Genomic DNA, 22,299 nt, shown 5'->3' with positions numbered 1-22,299 from the left:
GTGTCCCCGCCCCCTCGCTCAACTGTTGATCCCACTGTGTGTGTCGTCATATTCCCCTCACAGATATTTCCCACAAGTAGCACCTCAGCTGCAAAGATGCATTGAAGCGGCCTGTAGGTGAGTGTTCTCCTTGGTGCAGGATTTGGAGGGTGTGTGTGAGTGCGTGGTTGTGTGTTTAGGAAGTGAGTGGAGTGGGTTGGGCAACTCAGGATGTCGCAAACTTTGGACTCAGTCTTTGCAAAAAACGACTGAAGCAGCAGCTGGAGGAGCTCTGGCCCAGGTGAGTTGAGCTTTTGGGTTGTTTACTTTTTTGTAATGGGTTTGAAATAGAAATAAATTAAGTAGCTTGAGAATTGCAGAGTATTTCTTGTGTATTCATGTTGCCCTTCAATAGGATGTTGCGGACAGGTCGATTATTTTAAATCTGTCAGGATGCCTTCGTTGTCAGGAGTAGCATGGACTGTTTTTTGCGCACTATTGCTCTGGAAGAGACACACAGGTATGATGACTCTGGAAAGATTTTTTTTTTTTTTTTTTTATATGCATGCATTTTTTTTTAAATGGACATGTTGTGACAGCTTCTGGTAAAGAGAGAGAATGTTCTGTGGATCAAGTGGGAGCACTTCACCCTGTTGAGGTGCTGCTGGAGAAGTTTGAGGCTGGCCCGGGCTGTGCTGCGAGGGAAAGTGGGGACAAGGAGACGCATGTTATTGCGGTCGGCACAGTAACCACCAGCCCTGATAATATGGTAATTAATACTCATTAGTGGTTGCAGAAACCAGACCGAGAAATCACTTTTGATTGCAAAATAATTGATTTCATAATTTGTTGAAAAATATATATTTATGAATTACATCATGAATATAAACGTCCATGGCTGTGAGAGAGTTAAGTTTGACCTAAATACAAATCTGTGCACTACTTTCTGACTATACTAGCTTTAAATGATTGGCAAAACAATAACGAATGTTTTGATGACACAGGTCACAGTGCTATTGAAGCCCTTGTCTCTGAGTCTGAACAAATCGACGATGAGAAAAGTTCACTTATTACTCAGCTCCAAGCAACCAATTAGCTGGAGGTTAGAAGCTGAGAAACTGCCCCCTGACCTCCCTGTACTAGTCAAGGTCAGTGAAGTCTACTTAAAAAAAAAAAGAAAAACTCAAGGTGTTTTGTTTCCAAGCACATGTTTTGACTTTATCCAGGTTTTTTTTTTTAAAGGAAGCGTTGACAACCAAATTCATTGGATCTTTGCTTTCCATCTTTTTAGGTGTCCTCCAACTCCAGTGTTCAGTCCCAGACGCTACGTTTGCTGGTACGGCGGCTACATTGGCTCCCTTACCGCCCCCGTGCGCTGTACCGCTGGGCTCTGAAACACCACGGCAACTTGTCCTCTCTGACACACGTTCCCCATGGGAACCGAGTCTATGTCCGACTTGGAGAGGGTGAGCCATTGCATTTGAAATTGCCTTAAGATAGCGTTGACCCAATTTACTAAAAATAAAAAATATCTTTGCATTGCAGATCTGAGTCAACCTCCTGTGTGCCAGCTTAAGTCCATGTTCCTCTCTAACAACTACTTGACCTCTGACCTGCAACCGCAGGAAGTACAAGGCTGCGGCCATTCAGCAGCAAGTCCAAACAACCCCGAGGTTCACGTCATCAAACTCCATTCAGCAGGTTCGGGACTCTGTGGGTGAGTTTTTGTACATCGGATGCAATGGTCACGTTGTTGTTACCTTTTTTTTTTTTTAATTTCAAGATATCTGCTCCAGCTCACTGCAGGTGGAGGTGATTGTCTCGCTAGTACCGCCGCCGGAGAATTCTTCCAGGCAAACGGTGGTGCTGATTCTTAGCAGTTCGGTGCCAGTCAACTGGGCCATTGTCGCTCATGACGTTCAAGGTCATATTCTTATTCATGTAAGGTTTCATTTTCTATTCGTTTTTATTTTGTCCACATTTGAATGTTATTAGAGTGCTTTTGCAAGACCTGACTATTTTTTGCACATTTTTTTTTTGTGCAGTCTTCTAATAGTGTTTCCCCTCCCTTCCCTCCTGAGCCTGATCTCGCCCTGACTACCACACTCATCCCCGACCTGTCCACCATACCGGACCTGCTTGTGTGGGCCAATGAGAGCGGCTATAACAATGTGACTTCATACACTGAGGCCAACCTGGGTAATCGCTTTGTGATCCAGCTAGCCGGGACTAAGGCAGGTCAGAACCCATGTGCGTTGGTGCAATTCCATTTCTGTTATCTGGTGTGCTCGATGTGGCGTTGTAGCTTGTGCAAGCACTTTTTTTTTTTTATTTTAGATGTGGTTATACCAATGAAGACCATTGCCAAGAGGCCTACGTGGGCAGCGGAGAGCGGAATGAGAGAGTGGCTCAATGCTGGAGGTAGAGCAGAAGGAGGCCCAGATAGTTTCACAGTGCGGTGTGAAGATGGACGCCTCAGTGTGGCAGTGGACCAACGCAACCTACAGGTCTTTAACCCGAGGCTTCTCGAACTGGAGCCCGCAAGCTTCCTTCTAGACGCCAGCAATGGATTATTGAACTTATCGCTTTGTAGACTAAACTAGGACAGAAACCCAAAACATGTCACATCAATTTCTTTCAGAGTTTGTCGATGCCCATTGCTGCTGTAACGTTGCGGGATCCAACATGCCAGGCTCAGTCCAATGGGAGTCATTTCCTGTTAGTGTTCCCAGTCATTTCCTGTGGGACTGAGGGACAGCTACTGGGACATAGTGAAGGGGTGCAGTACAAAAACATGGTAAAGCCACACTTGGCATTATATTGGTTAATGATGAAGTCAAATTAAAAGTGGAATTTTTTTTTAATTATTAATCTTGATTATCCCCCCCCCCCCCCCAAATAAATCAAATGACTTATAATGTCCACTATAATTTTTTGTTTGGCTCTGTATGCCCATGGCACTTGATTGTGTCATGCAGTTTATTTCTCTCCTCTTATCTCTTGCTTAGGTGCTGTTATGGAAAGACCAGCCTTATACCAAGTTGTCACACAATGAGACTGATTGGATAGCCAGAAATTCACTTGGAATACATGTAAGACTTTGCAGTCTAATGCAAGACAATAAAAGAAAAAATGTCTTAATAATAAGTTGTTTGAGTTAATAAGTTGACTCTTATACACTTGAATGTGTAGTTGGACAGTCATATTGTTTCAATAACTTTTGTCCCTCTCTGTCTGTGTTTCTCTCAATCTCTTTTTTTCTAGTTCAGCTGTTTGGACAATGTGGCCAGCACGCCTCATCTAAGTCCAGGTGATGATGTCAATTCTTCCAAAGCACCTTGGGTTGCCTTGCCTGATCCTGGACAGTTTCACTTTGACACACCCAAAGTCAAATCTGGGCCTTTGCTTCGTCTGAAGCTTTTTGTCACCGAGAGCTACAAACAGCAACGCATCGGACCTTGCGTCATCGCTCCTGACCAGCGCGTTTATGTCGAGGTGCTTATTTATTTTCATATTTTTCTTTCGCATTTATCAATACTGAGTTCTCACTGAAAGTTTTTTTTTAAATTATGAAAAAAAAATCACATTTTCTGACTTTTTCCAATTTTTTTTTTCCAAATTTTGATGATGTGTCTTGGTCACTTTATTTTTTTTCTACTGCAGATTTCTGCCAAGGGACCCTTCATAGACGTTGCTGAGGTGAAGTCATGTGTTGTTTCTCCTTTCTCAGACCCCAAAAGCTCTCCGTTCTGGGCTGTCATAAGCAACAACTGTCCCGCAGACCCCTCACTTACCTTCCAGCATACAAAAGTTGAGGAGACAGAAGATGACGATGAGCAGGAAGAAGAGCTGGAAGACAGATTCGAAGCTCAAAAAGGATCCAAGGAGCTTAATGATGAAGATCAAACTGTCTCCTTTCACTCCAAGCCCAGAGCAAAGAAAACAGTTATAAGGCCATTACGATTTAGTTTTGTCCTACGGCCGCTTTACAACGTCTCCATGCAGTTCCTCCACTGCAGCCTTCACCTTTGCGTCTCGGACAAGACGACAACAAGGCAACCCACAAAGAAAAGAGTAAAGAAACAATGTCCGGATGGAAAACGTATCCCTCCACTTGTCTCCAGGACACTCGGACAACAGGTACAGATATTACACAATAGTACTTCATGTAAAAATAAAATAAATATTACAAAATAAAATATTATAATTGAAACATCTACTAGCCACAGCATCACACCATAATTTACGAGTCATTTTGATAGTTAGCTCATGTCACATCATTTTATGGTGCATTTGTTGCTAGGCAGAATTCTTGAGAAAAATACAAATAAAGTCCATATGTAGTTTGTTTTTCAAAAATTAGTGAGATACCAATTGAAGAAAAAAAATCTTTAATTCTATTTGACTATTGTTCTTAAACCTCATGATGAATAAGACATTTTTCCCGTAAACTGCAGTGTGAGATTAGAAACCTTTCCCGGTCCATGGTGGTCACCCAACCTGTTAACTCACTGGCACATAAAGAACTAAAGCTGACCACAGTCCTACGAACCAAGAGACTCAGTGCCTCACCACAACAAAGACGTGAGTGAGTATTCTATTTATTTATCATTGATGTATTTGTGGATGTTTTGTGAGCTTCACACCCGTTTAAAAATGATGTTATTATCTTTTTTTTTTTTTATTAGATGCACCTGGGTAAATTCCATTGACTAAATGGGAGCCTACAGAATACAGAAGAAGTTTGGTTACAGAAAATGTGTCACTACCGTTTAGCACCTGCAAAATGTTCACACAAGACGGTTTTTGTCTCTTTCCTCCAACAGTTTGAAGGGATGGAGTTTAGACAAACTACTTTTGTGTGTGCCCCGACAATCATTGTTGCAAGGTCGAACCATGACTACAATCCCTCCTGTTCATTACGGCATTGTGTAAATCCAGATTAGAGGATTATGTATTTACATCTTCAGAAAAGAAACTAAATGCCGAATTTGAAGTGGCCTACTTCACCAGGTGTCGATATCTGTGTTTATAGTGAAGAATATGTTAATATCTAATGTCTTTTGTCGATGTGGTGCATAACTAATATATTGATTAAAACAGTTTCCCCTTTCACCAAATTGTTTTCTTATGTTGTTTATATGTTCTTATTATATTATTGTTTATATGTTCTTATTATCAACATGAAATGCTGTAGTTTAAAAAAATGCTGTGCAACCTGATATTAAATTTATTTCATAATTATATTATATTTTGTAATTCTATTATTTTATATAAAATTATTAATATGATTGATATATTGATTTATTGATTTATATCATTGAATATAAAGACACATAAAGCTTTAATGAAAAACAATATTCAAATAAAAAAAAACAAATGCATCACTTTTATTGGAGAAAGCTTTTTAATTTCTCCCCCTTTTAATCTTACTCATTATCACATATTTGATGTCGTCAGTTCTGAGCGTATATACTTCCATAGCCACACGGGGTCTCTTGGTGGCGCTGCAAGTCGACCCTGCGTTGGAAGCTGCAGCGACAGCGGGGGCAGCTCAACGCTCGGTGGTCGTCGTGTTTCCGAGTATGAGTGATGAGGTTGGAGCTTTGACTGAATCCTCGACCACACACCTTGCACACGTGTGGTTTCTCACCTGAGTGCAAATAAAAAGGGCAGGGCACACTCAACTGGATATGACACACTCATCGACTATAATCCGCACCTTACCTGTATGTATGAACGTGTGTTTCTTCATGTCTGATTTCTGGTGGAACCTTTTGCCACAGTACTGGCACGGGTAAGGCCTGGTGTCCGAGTGGATGAGCAGATGTGTGGACAGCGTGGACGAGCGCTTGAACATTTTTCCACACACCTTGCAGCCAAAGCTTCGTGCCTGTTTTAAGAACTAAACATTTAAAGCGTGACTGTGCATGTAACCCATTTTCCGTAGATTACCTTTGCTCTCCCGTAGCTCTCAATTGCTGTGAAAGTCATTGAGGACATTTCCGTGGATGGGGAACTCATCAAAGGGACATGAAAGCTGCTACTGCCATGAGCCTGAAGATCTATTTGGGAAAGAGACTGAGGGGAAAGGACAAAGGGTCAAAAGGTCAGCAATTATTTTCTAGCTCAGATGGGACACATAAATGTCAACATGCAACATTTCTGTAAAACACCACAAGTGCTCACATTTTCAAATGAGCTACAGCATTCCTAGGAAATCACAATGTCCCGACATTGATAAGTGAGGCAAAATACCTTTTCACACAGAGGACACTGGCTGAATGACCATCTGAGGTCTGCATGTGATGTCCGGTGGAGTAACATGAAGACCAGCCTCTCCAGTTGTCGCTCTCTGTCAGATGTTTGGTGTCTTTCTGCTGACCAAGCAGAATCCAGTCCTGTCTTATTTGCTGTGGAGGTTGCTGGAAGAAGAATCAGTCAGCTTTTCTTTGATTGCAACTGTGGTGGCTGTGTTTACAAAATGAATGAATGAATGGATCGAATGTGATTACCAGATGCGCAGGGATTCCATGCAAGACAGCATTGATTCCCCCAAGATGTTGCCTCACATGGAGAACGGACCTCAGATAAAATCTCTTTTGCCAAAACGGCCGGCACGTTAACCCCAGTGTCCTTTCCACCTTGATCAGATTCCTCCTTCTGTCTAACGGAGCCTTTAGATGGACCGGCGGGGTGAGTCTTTTTAGTTCTCACAAGAAACGATCGCGGCATGGCAGAACCTGCGCAAGTGGCACACAAGACTTGATGGAGTTTTCGCTAAACACCTGCAAGTGCGTGTTCGTTTGAGATGCCAATCTTGAGGTTTCCAACAAGCCCACCACCTGCAAAAACAGATTCTTGTGTGCTTTTGCCACATTGTAGCTGCAAAACTGCTGCTGAACTACTTCAAAGTCCGCTTTATTGTCAATTTCTTCACATGTTAAGGCACACAAAGAGATCGAAATTACGTTTCCCACCGTCCCACGGTGACTAGACAGTACACAACACTCACAATCAAATAGCACAAAGAGTAAAAACTAATAGACGAGCAACGAATAAGTAATAAGCAAATAACCCAAATAAATAAATAGACAAATAAGAATAATACTTCAATAACTATTTGAATGTGTACTAAAGGCGCATCATTTGAACAGCTAGCAAAACAGCACATTGGTTATAAAAGAGTATTTTTATATATATATGATAATAAATGTTTGATAATATTCAAAAATAATATTAGGTTAAAAACACATTAGGTTATGATAGAAAAAAAAAAAAGTCATTTGTCTTGAAGTAGCTTGTCCTTACCTCTGAATTCCGCAGCCAAATATCAAGTGCAATTCTAGCGTTGTCAGTTACTGTATGTCCTTGTTTCTCCTCCCAACACACATCTACTGATGACACACCAAACTTTGAATGCAAACTATATTTAGCTTTAATCAGTCGAAACAGACGTGAGGAAATGTAGGCACAATCTGTATTTAAGACAGAAATCACAAAATGTCGGCATTTTGAATCTCTCACATTCGTAACACGTTAACAGATTGGAATTGTTTTTTCTTATTTATTTAAATTTGCAACATAGAAGCACATAATGGCTACTTGACTACCAAACTACTGTGTAAAATTTTCTAAATAAAAATGCTACTGATGCGCTTCCCAAAAAAACAACAGCTAAATAAATCAATAAATAAAACCATGAAAATACTGTTGGTGGTTCAATGTGGTTTCAGTTGTGGGCCTGGTGTCAAAAAAGTGTGATGCCATTTTCCCACAGCCAACAATTTGTTTCTCTTTTTAACTTGTCACAAATTTTCAACTTTCTTTCACTTTACCCATGCATGGCGGAATTCTTGATATTTTTTGACATCATTTTTAGTATGACATTCTTTGTTAAATTGAAATTTTAACGAAATAAAACAGGATGTGTAAACAACATATCGTATATTTAGAGGCATGGGAACGACAGAGTGTACCAGCTTGTGATATCAAAAGGTCACACACTCCGCCTATGCTTTTCACAGGAAACAAAAACTGAATTTTGCTGATATATTTTGCTTTGCAGATGCAGATGATATCGTCCTACATTTTATAACACATGAAAAAAATTAAGTCAATTGTTTTTTTTAATATATTTTTGCCCTCTCTTCCTTGAAGAATTGATTTAATTCAGCAACACCACTCTACAGCATACCTTTTTTTTTTTAAAGACATGAAAATTTTGATTTGCTGATGTGTTTTTTTTCTCTTTTTCATCATTGCAGAACCCAACTTTGTAAAGAGCAGAATTCATGGTTCCATCAATCACAGCAAGTGGAATTAGGAAAACAAGATGTTCCCAATTCGTGTTCTTTTTATTAAGGGAAATACTTTTCCATTAGTGTACATTTTAAAATCTGGATAGTTGAATCAATACTTTTGCCAGAGGTTTTATTTGTCCACACTTGTATTTATTTACTTGCTACCTCTGATAGAACTGCAATCTGTAATTTGACCGCTACGAGGCGCTGTCATACTGCAGTGGGAGAAAATCATAGCAAAACTATGGCAAATAAATGCCATTAGTAATTTTATCACTACTTTATTCATAAAATGTAGACAGTGCAGACTTTTATTGGCTCTAATTCAACAACAAGCTTATGTTTTTTTATTGTTCACAAAAAAAAAGTCCCGCACATCCCTCTCTAAATGCTTGTCTTTTTCGCGCCACCTGAGCTACCACGAGCACCACCCCTACATGATGTCACGTCCTGTGTCGGCAAACTGGCCAATCAAATCAGAGCATATTTCTCGTCAGCCAATCAGACGCCGGCAAAACCGCCTCCTTGCGACAGACTGGCGGGAAAATAGAGAGGCGGAAGATCTGTTTTGCCGCGAAAGTAGTGGTCAGCACCATTGTTTGCAGAAGTCGACGACTGCGGGATTTTAAATTTGGATAATAGTCTTATCTTGCTTACAAAATGTCTGGATTTGACGACCCTGGAATTTACTACAGTGACAACTTCGGAGGGGGCGAACAAGGCCCAGATGAGGGTGGACAGAACCGAATTCAGATCAAGAAACGGTTCCGTGAATTTCTCCGACAATTTAGAGTAGGAACCGACCGAACTGGCTTCACATATAAATACAGGTAAGTGTTATTCCAGCGAAAAAAAAAATAGTATTTCAAATAAAGTTGTAAGACTGTAATCCAAGAATTCTGGATTTTTATTTTTTATTATTTTTGCATTTTAGAGATGAGTTGAAGAGACACTACACCCTGGGAGAGTACTGGATTGAGGTGGAAATGGAGGACCTCGCCAGCTTTGACGAGGATCTCTCGGATTGTCTGTACAAGCTGCCTTCAGACAATTTACCTCTGGTAATGCATTTAAACCTCAGTTACATGAATTTATTGGGGAAATTGTTCATCCTGTTAAAACATGACTGTAATGAACAGTTGGAGGAGGTTGCTAAAGAGGTAGCCGACGAGGTGACGCGTCCACGTCCATCCGGAGAAGAAATTGTGCAGGACATTCAAGTTATGCTAAAGAGTGACGCACATCACGCATCTATCCGAACTCTTAAGGTAAAATCTCAAGTCCTATTTCTCAACACAGATCATTTCAACTTATCGATTCATTCCCCCGCAGTCCGAGCTGGTGTCTCATCTTGTGAAAGTACATGGCATCATCATCTCGGCCACCCCTGTGAAGGCCAAGGCCACCAAAGTGTGTCTGCAGTGTCGCAGCTGTCGTCATATCATCAACAACATCCCTTTGCCTCCGGGCTTACAGGGCTACGCGCTTCCTCGCAAGTGCAGCAAGTAAGCATGACAACGTCAGCAGGTTTTATAAACTAATTGGCCAATTTTTCTTTCCATAGCACAAGTAACACAGCAAACCTGAAGTGCCCCGTGGACCCTTATTTTATCATCCCGGATCGCTGCGTTTGTGTTGACTTTCAAACGCTCCGACTGCAGGAATCTCCAGATGCTGTCCCGCATGGAGAAATGCCTCGGCACCTTCAGCTCTACTCTGACAGGTCGGTACATGAAATCTTAATTCAGATATCAAACGTATCACAAATAATGGCTGCAAACTCATAGGATTTCTTTTTTGCCAGGTACCTGTGTGACCGTGTGGTCCCAGGGAACCGGGTGACCATCATGGGTATCTACTCTATCAAGAAGACTGCTGCTGTGAAGGCCAAAGGCAAAGAGAAGAGTGCTGGAGTGGGAATTCGTGCATCCTACCTGAGAGTGGTCGGCATCCAAGTTGACACAGAGGGAGCAGGTAAATAAAAAAAATCTGTAGCTAACTGTTGATTTATTTGTACATGCCACGCCAAAATGGACAAGTTTAAGTTCTTGTCCCCGGCAGGTCGTGGTGCTCCTGGATCAGTGTCTCCACATGAAGAGGAGGAGTTGCGCTCGCTGGCCGCTTCTCCTGATGTTTACACCTCCCTGGCTCGCTCCGTTGCTCCCTCAATCTACGGCAGCGATGATCTAAAAAAAGCAATCACCTGTCTGTTGTTTGGTGGTTCAAGAAAGAGGTGAAATGAAAACAAGCAAAATGAGTGCTTGGTTTGGTGACTCACCCATGTGCACATTGTTTTTCTAGACTGCCTGATGGTCTCACTCGCAGAGGAGACATCAACCTGCTCATGCTTGGAGATCCTGGTACAGCCAAGTCTCAGTTGCTTAAGTTTGTGGAGAGATGCGCGCCCATTGGGGTAATTTTCTTTAACCTGTAGCACTGTGTAGTTTAAAATAATTGCTTGTTTTTATGCAAGGCTTTGGTGCCCTCTTGTGGTGATGAATACCATACTTGATTCATTACAACGCTGTTGTTTTGTGCAGGTTTACACCTCAGGAAAGGGCAGCAGTGCTGCTGGTCTTACTGCTTCTGTTTTGAGGGACCCGGCCACACGTGGGTTCATCATGGAGGGTGGCGCCATGGTTCTGGCTGATGGCGGCGTTGTCTGTATTGATGAGTTTGACAAGGTAAGATTGGGGATTTCATTTGGCAGAACTTGCAATGTCTCCATTTAAAATTCTCAAATGATTTGTCTGTTTTTGTAGATGCGAGAAGATGACAGAGTTGCCATCCATGAGGCCATGGAACAACAAACCATCTCCATCGCCAAGGTGATTGATTAGATGAGGGGGAAAATGCTGTAATTTTTATTAATTAACAAAAATGATCCACTTTCCCCAGGCTGGCATCACTACCACTCTGAATTCTCGCTGTTCTGTGCTGGCTGCTGCCAATTCTGTGTTTGGCCGCTGGGATGACACCAAGGGGGAGGAGAACATTGACTTCATGCCCACCATCTTGTCTCGTTTCGACATGATCTTCATCATCAAAGACTTGCATGACCAGCAGAGAGACATGGTAATGTGTTTTGTCTGTTTTCTTTTAGTCATGTCCTTAAAAAGTTTCAGCGTGTCATTTTTGCCCTCTTGACATCTTGCAGACACTAGCTCGTCACGTTATGAACGTTCATCTGAGTGCCCAGACGCAAACTGAGGCAGTCGAGGGTGAGATTCCGCTGGCCACTTTCAAGAAGTACATTGCCTTTGCCAGAACGTGAGTGGTTTTTTTTTTTTTTTTACCCTCCTTACTGTATTCTATCTGCTCAAATATCAATACTCTGCTTTGAAAATGATCTTGCAGTAAATGCGGCCCTCGTCTCTCTGCTGCTGCGGCCGAGAAGCTGAAAAACAGATACGTGCTGATGAGGAGCGGTGCAAGAGAGCACGAGAGGGAAACCGATAAGAGAGCCTCCATCCCAATCACTGTCAGGTATTTATTATTTCTCCTCATCATATGTAAAAAAAAAAATGGTATTTGCCCATTATGTGTTTAATATACAAATATAATCATAAATAATTTTCTCCACTGCATTTTGGTGACCTAATTTTTGTCTGTGCTGTATTCCAGACAACTGGAGGCTGTGGTACGTATTGCGGAGTCATTGGCCAAAATGAAGTTGCAGCCTGTCGCTGGAGAAGAAGAAGTGGATGAAGCCCTGCGTCTCTTTCAAGTTTCCACGCTGGATGCCGCACTCTCCGGCAGCCTCTCGGGTGGGTTTTAAGTTGGAGTTTTTATATTACGTCATCATACATGATCACTTCATCAAAAATATGGGTTTTTTTTTTTGTTGCTTTTATTTTAATACACAGGTGTGGAAGGTTTTACGACTCAAGAGGACCAGGAAATGATTTCCCGTATTGAAAAGCAGTTAAAGAGGCGCTTTGCAATTGGCTCCCAAGTGTCTGAGCACAGTATCATCCAAGATTTCACCAAACAGGTCAGTCTGAACGTGGAAAGCACGGTGACACTTGAACACAACCATAAAAAATAAAAAAACAACATCTACATGAGTGGCTTTTTTTTTTTTTTTCCTGTGCTTTCAATTGTCACTGAGCTATAATTGAGCATTTTTTTAAATACATTTATTATGATTGTCATCATTGTGATCCACCGTGCAGAAATATCCCGACCACGCCATCTACAGAGTCCTTCACCTGATGTTGAGGAGGGGTGAGCTTCAGCACCGTATGCAGAGGAAAGTGCTCTACAGAGTCAAATAGACAATTCATTGGCATACGATACATAGTGATGTAAATAGTTGCAAGTTGAAGTCCTCACATGATCATCTGAGCTCTTGAAGTCATGTATCAACTTTTGAGGCAAGATTGTAGCTGTTGCGCTGACACGAGTGTTTTTGTAATACAAAAAGATGTTTCCACATAATGCATGCCCTGTAATTAATTACAATTTTGCAATTCCTAAATAAAAAATTCTAATGGCAAATTTGGGCTTTTTTTGTGGAATATTCCCTTGAGGGATCATGAGTATAATAAAACAGAAGAAAAACATAAACAAGATCCATCCAAACGTTTTGCTCTTGCACTGTCAACAAGTTTATTTCCTTTGTTTCTACAAATACACAAAAAAAAACTGTAATCAATGAAAAATTTAGTAAATGTAACAAAAGTAAGAATATACAGTATGCTGTTCGATCAAATACAAGTGCTGACTTTTTTTTTTTTTTTTTTAAAGCCAGTTAGTTCCAATTTGGATTTGTTTCATTAGCTAAAAAGGGATTAGTAAAGTGCTATAGGTGCTTCAAATGCAAGCTGATGCTACAAGACGTACATTCCCATTCCAATGGTAGCCAGAGTAACACACAATCCCACGGTAATATGCTTGAGTTGAGGGAATAGAAAATCGCCAGAGCTGATCTTGGATTCTTCTGTTGCGACACACAGAAGCTTCTGTAAGTCATCAAAAACCTGGAAGAAAAGCAAAAATGTCAGCAGATTTCCTCAACTGGATCATCTAGTTCCTCTAAAAGTTAATGAGTGACCCCGACATCACGACATGTATGAAATGGTCACCTGGGTGTTGAACTCAAAAGCCTCAACCGCTTCCTTCAACACAGCCTCCCTCTCGTCCTCGGTTAACTCGATGGCGTTCATGCGACTTCTGTACAGCTGCTTGAAGCGATTGGGACTGCTCACGCCAGGGAAGAAGAAAAACGAAAGACCCTCATTTCCTGACAGCTTGAGGGATTTCTGGGTAATTTTTCCCAGGACTTGACCTCCTGACAAATCGCCAAGATATCGAGTGTAGGCGTGGGCAACCAGCAGCTCGGGATTCTTTTTACCAATCTGCAGATGAGAACTTGGTATGAGTGAATTGACCTCCTAGCAAAACCTACCGGCAATTCTTCTTCACCTCTCGAAGCCTTTGAGTATATCTGTGAGTGGCAGCGGGAACAATGATTTTCCCACGCCAATCGGGACCCAAAAAATATTCCAGGTCATTCTCCAGGTATTCCAGGCGAGCAAGTTCCTGAGGGAAGTATATCGGCGCGACCGCTGGATGGGAACAGTTCTTATCGAGTTCCTCTTCGAGCACTTTGTAGATCTCATGGAGGGAGCACAGCAGGAGCTGACAAAGGCATCATTTACTATTTAGAATGATTTTGTATCCACTTTCAAGACATTTTAGTTTTTTTTGTAACGTAAAATACATGAGCGCCTGGACTCAATGATTGTGTTCAGTCATAACTGTCTTGGCTTAAATGATAAAATGACCAAATTAATATAAACTTACCTTGTACTGCGACAGCTTGACTTGGCCTCTCTGGTAACTCAGCATCAGCTCCGTATTTTCCGCTCTCACATGGTTTTCCTTTGTGGCTTCTTTAATCTGCTCTGATAAATCACTGTTGACAAGCATTACACTGATTTGAAATGCATTCAGCACACCGATAATCATTTCTTTTATGAACTGTCATACCTGCCTACTACCCCGGTGTCAACTTTTCTTGCACTTTTCTTGGTCTCCATCTACACAGGCAAGTTTGTATTTAATGCAATATAATTGAAAGAATATGAACCATTTTATGACTAAATAGTTAGTGTCTTACCTTATTATTGTCTTTGCTGCTTAAAAGGTGGTGGAAAGAATGCAGGCTTGTTGCTTCCCGTGGCTCACTGTGGACTCACTGATCCAGTGTGTGGTATTTATACTCTGGCGTAAGTGCTGAGACAGATGGGAAGTGGGACTGCTGACTCACATGACTGGCTTGCAACATAACATGACATTGCAGATGGCAAAACATGACACAGTAGAAAGTCTCACTTTTGGTTTGGTTGCAATCATACAAAGGGACTCTTTTTGGAATGGACAAAGATTAATACATAAGTTGAAATTTGAAAAGACATCAACAATGAAACACCTAAATTCTTTAAATGTCTCAAATTTTGCAAATGATTTCCTTTTGATTAATATAGATAGCACCCAATGCCCGCCCACTATAGGTGGAATAAATCACAGATGAAAATAGTTTATGATGGAGATGGAACTCCATGAAGAGCGACAAAATTACATCAAGAAGTAGTGAGCTAAACAAATAGTAAATAATAAAACAGGAATAATAATCGAAATAGACAAATGAGTGTAATCAAATATGATTAATATAAATAAATAAATATTTCAATATTTTATAAATACTGCAATAGTTAAATTCGGCATGAAAACATTTATAAAATATGTTTTTATTTGATATATATTAATTCTTTTATAGCCACGCCTTGTTGGGAGGATAGACGCCCACTGGTGGACAAAGTGGGCGGTGCTTGCCGATTTTCCGGAGCGAACGCATTCTCCCACATACATCAAGCGGTTGAAAACAAAATACATGTAGAAATCATCAGCTTTGATTCTCTCCTCACCACCGATGTCGCGTTCAAGAGATCGACTTTCCTAGAAGGTAATTAATATTCACTGTCTTTATTGATTGACCACTTGGTTCAACGGGAGATGGCAGTAGTCGTATCCACAGAGTGACGACATAACAGCGGCTGGAGAGTTCAACGAGAGCCAGGGATTCTTGCCTCTTTTCTTATGCACCATTTATCCCATTTGATACTGCTTCAGTATAAATTTTCTCAGCGACCCGGCTCTATGTAATAATAACTGCATCTTGACTTAGTGCTGAAATTCTTAGGATTCCTAGATAGTTAAATAATGTCCCGCCAAGCCCATGCATGTTGTGGATAAAAGACAGCTTCGTATCTTGGAGATAAGCATCTTGCGGTTGTTGACAGCCAGATGTTGCCAGAATCATCTTTGGACATTTGTAGGGGAGATTGAAGAATTGATCTAATGAGTGTCATTTATATTTTTGGTTCTACAGGTTATGGATTCTAGCCTTCTATGTTTGATTTTTTTTATCCTCATCGGTGTGATCAAATGCTTTGGAGGTGATCAGCTCAACGGTACTCGCCGTTATGAATATTGCATACTCGGTGCTGGGCCTGCCGGACTGCAGATGGGATACTTTCTCTCCAAAGCCAAAAGAGACTACATCATCTTGGAGAGAAACTCTGGACCTGGTAGTTTCTTTCACAAGTAGGTGGAGATGCAGTAGTTTTGTTGTGTTGAAATGTATAGCACATTCACACGTAATGTTTTTTTTTTTTTTTATGGCAAGATACCCTCGGCACAGGAAGCTCATCAGCATCAATAAGATCCACACAGGACGGCAGAATCGAGAATTTAATCTCCGCCATGATTGGAACTCGTTGTTGAGCGATAAACCGGAGCTCGTGTTCCGGCAAGTAAGCCGGGAGTTTTATCCGCCGGCTGACGCCTTTCCACGCTACTTGTCCATGTTTGAGACAGAGCTCGGGCTGAAGGTTCAGTATGGCGTGGATATTGGAAGGATCAGGACATCGGCGTCATCCACCGGAAGAAGTTACCTCCTAACTGATCAACACGCAAAGGAATACACATGCAGGTGATTTTGCTTTTCGCTGACCTTGAAATCAAAATTCATATCTGAAATGATGGACACATTGTGCTGTTTGTATCTCAGCGTCCTTCTGGTTGCCACCGGTTTGTGGGTTCCTCAGGAGGTGGACTTTGTCGGTTCTGACCTGGTCGAGGGCTATGAATCGATTTCCACAAACTCGGAGGACTACAAGAACCAGGCTGTACTGATTCTCGGCAAAGGGAACTCTGCTTTTGAAACAGCCCAGAGCATTTTAGGACACGCCAGTCGGGTTCACATGGTCAGTCGCAGCCCTGTTCGACTGGCCTGGCAAACACATTACGTTGGAGATCTCAGGTAAAATCAGAGACCAAATTCTGTTTGCATTCTTTAAATTCATGTTGAGTTATAAAAGGGTGGCCGGTGCCCCCTTGGCCCCCCCTTCTAGCGCCGCCAGTGCTACCCACCTCTAATAATCTCTATCCAGTGTATATATGGTTATGTAACATGACCTGACCTTTTGTTTGTGTTTTCAGGGCTGTGAATAATGAACTCCTCGACACATATCAGCTGAAGTCTCTTGATGGGTTGGTAGAAGCTAGCCTGGAGCGAATTGTGATTGCTCAACAAAAGGAAGATGGCGGGCGGAAATCAGAGAAGAAAGGACAGCTTTATGTGACGATAAATAAGTACATACAAAATCAATCGGAGAAGAACCAATCTGATGTGACAGCCGAAGATCTGCTGGGGTATCATATCGACAATTTCTCCCTGAGGAAACCTTACGATCGTGTGATCCGATGCCTTGGCTTTCGATTCAATTTCAGCATATTTGACAGGTACAATTCATTTCTTGTTTTTTTGTGTACTGTAGAACAAATTTGACAGCGTTGTGTAACATATCCACAGCTCTGCCTGCCCACTCACTAGTAAAAATGCAAAAGGCAGGTTGCCACGGGTGACGGCCTGGTATGAAGGCCATGACACTCCAGGTTTGTTTGTGCTGGGAACTGCTGCTCACTCCAGAGACTACCGCAAATCAGCCGGCGGGTTCATTCATGGATTTCGCTATACAGGTAAACATTTAAGGCTTCACTAATATTGTGTACGCTGAGCAAAATGCATGAAGACGCATTTACATAATTCTCTTTGTGTCTCAGTGCGGGCTGTCCATCATTTGCTTGAGCAACGTTACCATAGAACACCATGGCCATCCAGAAAATTGTTGACAACGCAGCTGCTTTCTGCAATTTTGAAGCGGGTGGGCGAGGCCTCTGGACCCTACCAGATGTTTGAGATACTCGGAGATGTGATATTGCTGAGAGGGTAAGTTATATATATCTGTACTTATTTTGACTTGACTTCCAAGGGTGCAATAATCAATACGTTGATACTATGTTTTGATTTCCCTCCCTCCTTAATTTGACTGAAAGATCCTTCTGCCAGTATGTGGAGGAATTCCCACTACAGGCCTTGCCTCAGTTCTCTTCTCTTTCGGGTCACGAGGTGTCCGAGCATGGACTTGTGATTCTCGTGATGCAGTATGGGAAAAAGAAGATTGACTATCTGGGAGGAGGCAGGGCAGTGACAGACTGGAGCAAAGCTTGGAAATCGAACTTTCTACACCCAGTTTTATACTACTATGACACACTCCCCACTGGTGAGGAAGATTTGGTGGCTATCAGGCCCTTTTTTGGTACTCTAACATTCGGCGTTACTGAGATACCTGTATTGTATTCTAGAGGAAGAGATGAAGAACCGTCCCCATGGGTGGCCTTTACCAAGACCTAAGGCGATTCATCACATGGTTGAAGACTTCCTCACTGAGTGGGATGGCCCCATATCTCACATCCAGCCTTTGAGACGTTTCCTGGAACATTGTGTCAATACTGACCTCAGAGCCTTCTATGCAGGTAAACCTGGTGGGGTGCAAACTTGATCATTTTACCGCAATCTGCTATGAAGTTGTCCAGGCTGACAATCATATTGAACCTGCACAATATTTCTGATAGCCAATCCTGTGTTGAAGCCTGACTGTTGTGTTTCTTTCAGAATCGTGTTTCCGCTTAGCGCTCACCCACCGCATGCCTCCACTGTTTTGCCGCCAAGGATACTTGAAGCATCAAGGTGTTTCCCGGAAAAATGAACGGATGCATTTGCATTTCACTCGGTATTGGCCCGGTGAGCAGCATACAGACAGATCAGGGGCTGATGCTCCATTTCCTAACTATCTAGCACAGGTTGGAGCCTCCCATGTCTTCAGGACTAAAACTTGACCCACCTCCACTACATATAAATCCAAATGACACCACTGATAGTTATTTTTCCATAACAGTTTGATCCTTCAGTGTGTCACACCTTACATGAGCTTTATGTCCAGTAGGCCTATGCAAATATGAAGATGGATTCCCCCATTTCAACCAAAGCTGTCAAAAACCCCACATTGTACTTTTCCTATCCAATATGGAGTGACATTTATGAATGTTAAATGTGTTCAATATATCTGACTGGAAATCCTGTTGTGTCTAACACTGGTGTGGTTCAGGACACATAATCTGTGATTGTGGAATTACCTGATTTCTTAAATGCTGAGTGAGTACAGAAATTCTGAGCGTTGGAAAGAATTGAAGAAATGTGCAATGAATCATAAAATGTGTGGTGATAAAAGTGTATAAAACCAAAATAATTCACGCTTCTTTCTGCGAACAGCAGCGCTACCATCATTTCGATGTACGTTTTACGCATGCGCATCTTGCACTGAGGCACGCTGATTTTTAGTGATGTGATTGGCTACTCATTTCCCTGCCCCCATTGGTCAAGAAGAGATGAACAACGTGGAACGCGATTGGTGTTTCTTTCAAGTGGCATTGCGACTGTTCAATGGGTGTGCGTTTTACTACTAGAGTGTGAAACGGTAAACGCAAAATAGGAGACATTTTGGTGGTGTGACGGAAATACATCTGCTATTGAAATACTTTTCCGGTCAAGGGAACACATTAATGAGGAATTAGTTTAATGTGTCTTAATGTGGCACTCGTCATCGGCGTAGAGGCCACATTCACTCTATAAATGGCGACCATTTTTATTTAGTTTCTACTCAGAGTCATGTGCAAACAAGTGTATTGCAAGCACGGCTTCCACATGTCATGAAAAGAAGTAAGTATGGACGGGTGGGGTTCAGTCGTTGCAGCAGAAAATGACCCTTCAAGTTCAGAGGGGGAATACGTAGTCGAACCTGGTCCCGAACATGAAACCGAGGTTAAGGAAGGAGCCCATCGGGGCTTTGTGGAGAGGATGGACGATGGGGCCACCAATGTCGGATTTGGATTAAGTGGGATAGGAGAAAGCAAGGTGTTGTTGGGACGACTCGGACATCGAGACGACAAAGAATTACGGTATTTGCACTTATTATGGGAACCAGGACGATCAGAGAATGGATCTGGTGCCGCGAGCAACAAGCTGGGGAAGATGACCGGGAGCAGGAACCGTCGGTTGCACAGAGCCACGAGGAACCCGATCGGTAAAGATGTGTATGGTAAGGCAACACTTTCACCCAAAAAAAAAAGACAACATTTCAATAAACTGTTATATACTCTCAAATAATAAATGCATGTAATGTTAACAGTCATGTGAATAAAAAAGTAAATCATTATTGTCAATCTGCTGAATGGATTCTTTGTGCTTTATATTATTGCAATATGAGACCATTGATAGTATCTCTTAAGAAGCTGAATATTTACATCCCTTCTACTTTGAATTTCTTTTCATCACAGCTGTGAAAAGACTGAGGGACGCAGCAAACAGCAATGATATCGACACAGGTACGAAATAACTTGATGGTGATACATTGATCAAAAATGAGAGAAGAAGACTGGTTTGATCAGTAAAGCTGTGCTATTTCAGTTCGGAAGCTCCTGCAGGATGACATAGACCCATGTGCAGCAGATGACAAGGGAAGGACAGCCTTACATTTTTCTTCCTGCAATGGCAATGAAAGCATCGGTAAGATGAAGACCAGCATTATAAGACAGATGCTGTATAGATTTATTGTTAAAACTGTGTACAGAACCCTCAAAGTCCCGAGCCTCTGGTAGAGCCCTATTTGTAAATCCTAAAATTGTACATTTTAAACTTAATGAAGAAATGTCCCTTGTTTACGTCTTTAGTGCAATTACTGCTAAGCTACGGCGCTGATCCCAACCAACGTGACAGTCTGGGTAACACCCCACTCCATCTGGGTAAGTGCGAATAAGTCCATAAATTGTCCATAGGTGTGATTGCCAACTGTGAATGGTTGTTTGTCTGATTGATTGGCGACATAGTAGGTTGTTCCACGCTTCTCTGCGAACCTATTGAGAATAAACAATCTAGAAAGGAGGAATAAAAGTGAATACAAACCATTGCTATATTTTTTCTCGCTACATGATCAATTGAACCTGTTTGTCTGCAGCGGCCTGTACAAACCATGTGCCTGTCATCACCACATTGCTAAGAGGAGGTGAGACTTTTTTTTTTTATTGCACACATCATTTACAATGACATTTAAATGTAGACTACCTTTTGATGGTTATGATTCTGGTGGCACTGAATGTTAATGAGGTATGTGATAGTTGTGCTATCTGTTTTCTGCTAAGGATCTCGTGTGGATGCCCTTGACCGAGCAGGACGGACCCCTCTACATCTCGCACGTTCCAAACTTAATATTCTACAGGAAGGGGATTCTCGCAGTTTAGAAACCCTGAGAGGAGAAGTCATACAGGTACAGAACACAGTCTTGTTTTGTTTTTTTCATTTTTGTCTGTGATGATGATAAAGATGCCAAGTTATGCAGAAGTTATTTTCTCCGATCAGATTATTCAAATGCTGAGGGAATATCTCAATTTAATGGGGCAAAGTGAAGCTAAAGAGAGACTGGAGCACATTTCCTCCCAACTGCAACACACACGAACCAAAGAGCAAGTAAGATCTGATAATATTGTATTTCACTGACTTGGTGATAAGTCATACATATCCATCTTTTTTTTTTTTTTTAGGTGGATGAGGTGACTGATTTACTGGCCAGCTTTACTTCACTCAGCCTTCAGAAACAGAATTTGGGAGCCAGGTAGAGAATATAACCCCTTCAAAGTTTGTAAACAGTATGATGTTATTTATGGGGAGTGGCTTAGCTGGAGGTTTGAAAACACCAGTGAACCACATTTCAATTGAGTCTTTATGTAAGAATGGACTTGGGCCATGAAGGGGTCTATTAAGAAACTAGATTCTGCCTCTCTTTTTAAAGAAAATTATGTATCAAATGAACTTAAAAATGAATGTGTACTGCCTATCAAAATATATATTGTATCTTTAAAGGGGTCCATGTGCTGGATATATTTATTGGTCTTTGTGAAACAATTTGATTCACTGCAAGCCCGTTCATTGTCTTGCTACATTGCTTCTCCATCTGTCTTAATGGATCAAAACATTCCTCTCATTTTATTGTTTCTTTTTTGCATCTTTAGTGTGGTCTTCCTATAATGTCTTGTTTTCGGACAAAAATGAGGAAATAAAGAAACATTAGGAAATTTGACACATTTATTTAAAGTCGGTGGTGAACAAAGCTACCTCTGTTGTGCCAAAACGTAACAATTCTTTTGTTGCTGACAGTTACAGAAATGTTTTGATGGGAGAGGACTTTCCGCATCAAATCCTTGATTTTTAGTCCCATCTAATTTCAAGTGCATTTTATTTATTGACATTCAGCTCAGTAATTCTGCCTGTTGGACCTTGAACGCCATCATTGACCATAACAGACTGGACAGCAATGCCCCAGATGGATCACAAACGTCTGTGCCTGTGTTTTCCTCATTTTTATTATTATTTATGGTCTATGCTTAAACTAAATGAGCAACCAGTTTTACTTTTGTATTTTTTGATTCCCTTCATCAGCAAGGTATTTCCCACTTGTATTGCATGTTAATGTTTAACTGATGTTGAAGTACTGTCAAAATGTATCTGTCTGAAAAAAATAATAAAATGAATTGTCTTTGTGATTATAAGTGACTT

General features: G+C 41.4%; 6 protein-coding genes across 10 annotated transcripts; 4 read left to right on the top strand and 2 right to left on the bottom strand.

Annotated features, from left to right (window-relative positions):
- Positions 1-102: 102 nt before the first annotated feature.
- engl (endoglin, like) lies at positions 103-5,088 on the top strand. Of its 4 annotated transcripts, none has more exons than XM_085934207.1 (16): positions 103-117; positions 180-280; positions 395-499; positions 579-748; positions 984-1,127; positions 1,271-1,445; positions 1,525-1,696; positions 1,776-1,920; positions 2,025-2,217; positions 2,317-2,486; positions 2,621-2,776; positions 2,988-3,071; positions 3,244-3,474; positions 3,643-4,119; positions 4,437-4,567; positions 4,668-5,088. In XM_085934207.1, the coding sequence occupies exons 3-16, from the start codon at positions 433-435 to the stop codon at positions 4,693-4,695; spliced, it is 2,343 nt and encodes a 780-aa protein (XP_085790333.1). In that variant the 5' UTR covers positions 103-117; positions 180-280; positions 395-432; the 3' UTR covers positions 4,696-5,088. The 4 variants fall into 4 exon arrangements, with proteins under 4 accessions (XP_085790333.1, XP_085790334.1, XP_085790332.1 ...); XM_085934208.1 differs by having other exon boundaries at positions 2,025-2,229; positions 4,437-4,563; XM_085934206.1 differs by having other exon boundaries at positions 2,025-2,229.
- Positions 5,089-5,420: 332 nt separating this feature from the next.
- On the bottom strand, positions 5,421-7,416 carry LOC147044638 (uncharacterized). The gene is made up of 6 exons (XM_085934437.1): positions 7,291-7,416; positions 6,495-6,824; positions 6,238-6,404; positions 5,935-6,060; positions 5,707-5,872; positions 5,421-5,632 (listed from the first exon to the last, which is right to left on the bottom strand). Exons 2-6 carry the CDS (start codon positions 6,712-6,714, stop codon positions 5,436-5,438), a joined length of 876 nt encoding a protein of 291 aa, XP_085790563.1. The 5' UTR covers positions 6,715-6,824; positions 7,291-7,416; the 3' UTR covers positions 5,421-5,435.
- Positions 7,417-8,806: 1,390 nt separating this feature from the next.
- mcm5 (minichromosome maintenance complex component 5) lies at positions 8,807-12,797 on the top strand. The gene is made up of 16 exons (XM_085934159.1): positions 8,807-9,112; positions 9,217-9,343; positions 9,422-9,550; positions 9,615-9,787; positions 9,847-10,005; positions 10,087-10,256; positions 10,344-10,515; positions 10,584-10,695; positions 10,823-10,966; positions 11,045-11,110; positions 11,181-11,357; positions 11,440-11,552; positions 11,640-11,768; positions 11,907-12,049; positions 12,149-12,276; positions 12,458-12,797. The coding sequence occupies exons 1-16, from the start codon at positions 8,943-8,945 to the stop codon at positions 12,557-12,559; spliced, it is 2,214 nt and encodes a 737-aa protein (XP_085790285.1). The 5' UTR covers positions 8,807-8,942; the 3' UTR covers positions 12,560-12,797.
- Positions 12,798-12,868: 71 nt separating this feature from the next.
- On the bottom strand, positions 12,869-14,480 carry hmox1a (heme oxygenase 1a). Of its 2 annotated transcripts, XM_085934161.1 has the most exons (6): positions 14,407-14,480; positions 14,277-14,326; positions 14,091-14,202; positions 13,710-13,925; positions 13,370-13,642; positions 12,869-13,264 (listed from the first exon to the last, which is right to left on the bottom strand). In XM_085934161.1, the coding sequence occupies exons 2-6, from the start codon at positions 14,324-14,326 to the stop codon at positions 13,115-13,117; spliced, it is 801 nt and encodes a 266-aa protein (XP_085790287.1). In that variant the 5' UTR covers positions 14,407-14,480; the 3' UTR covers positions 12,869-13,114. The 2 variants fall into 2 exon arrangements, with proteins under 2 accessions (XP_085790287.1, XP_085790286.1); XM_085934160.1 differs by lacking the exons at positions 14,277-14,326; positions 14,407-14,480 and having other exon boundaries at positions 14,091-14,268.
- Positions 14,481-15,122: 642 nt separating this feature from the next.
- Positions 15,123-18,927, top strand: foxred2 (FAD-dependent oxidoreductase domain containing 2). Its single transcript, XM_085934041.1, has 10 exons — positions 15,123-15,252; positions 15,679-15,893; positions 15,976-16,281; positions 16,360-16,611; positions 16,791-17,093; positions 17,164-17,330; positions 17,415-17,580; positions 17,688-17,914; positions 17,997-18,167; positions 18,307-18,927. The coding sequence occupies exons 2-10, from the start codon at positions 15,682-15,684 to the stop codon at positions 18,528-18,530; spliced, it is 2,028 nt and encodes a 675-aa protein (XP_085790167.1). The 5' UTR covers positions 15,123-15,252; positions 15,679-15,681; the 3' UTR covers positions 18,531-18,927.
- Positions 18,928-19,154: 227 nt separating this feature from the next.
- ankrd54 (ankyrin repeat domain 54) lies at positions 19,155-22,285 on the top strand. The gene is made up of 8 exons (XM_085934880.1): positions 19,155-19,789; positions 20,028-20,075; positions 20,158-20,256; positions 20,421-20,492; positions 20,705-20,752; positions 20,889-21,013; positions 21,106-21,213; positions 21,288-22,285. The coding sequence occupies exons 1-8, from the start codon at positions 19,417-19,419 to the stop codon at positions 21,360-21,362; spliced, it is 948 nt and encodes a 315-aa protein (XP_085791006.1). The 5' UTR covers positions 19,155-19,416; the 3' UTR covers positions 21,363-22,285.
- The last annotated feature ends 14 nt before the right edge of the window (positions 22,286-22,299 follow it).

Source organism: Syngnathus leptorhynchus, chromosome 16, assembly GCF_054491065.1.
Source record: "Syngnathus leptorhynchus isolate UIUO chromosome 16, UIUO_Slep, whole genome shotgun sequence".
In the NCBI taxonomy this organism is placed as follows: Eukaryota; Metazoa; Chordata; class Actinopteri; order Syngnathiformes; family Syngnathidae; genus Syngnathus; species Syngnathus leptorhynchus.
The sequence above is the reverse complement of the archived record's forward strand: the minus strand, read 5'-3'. Positions and strand labels throughout refer to the sequence as shown.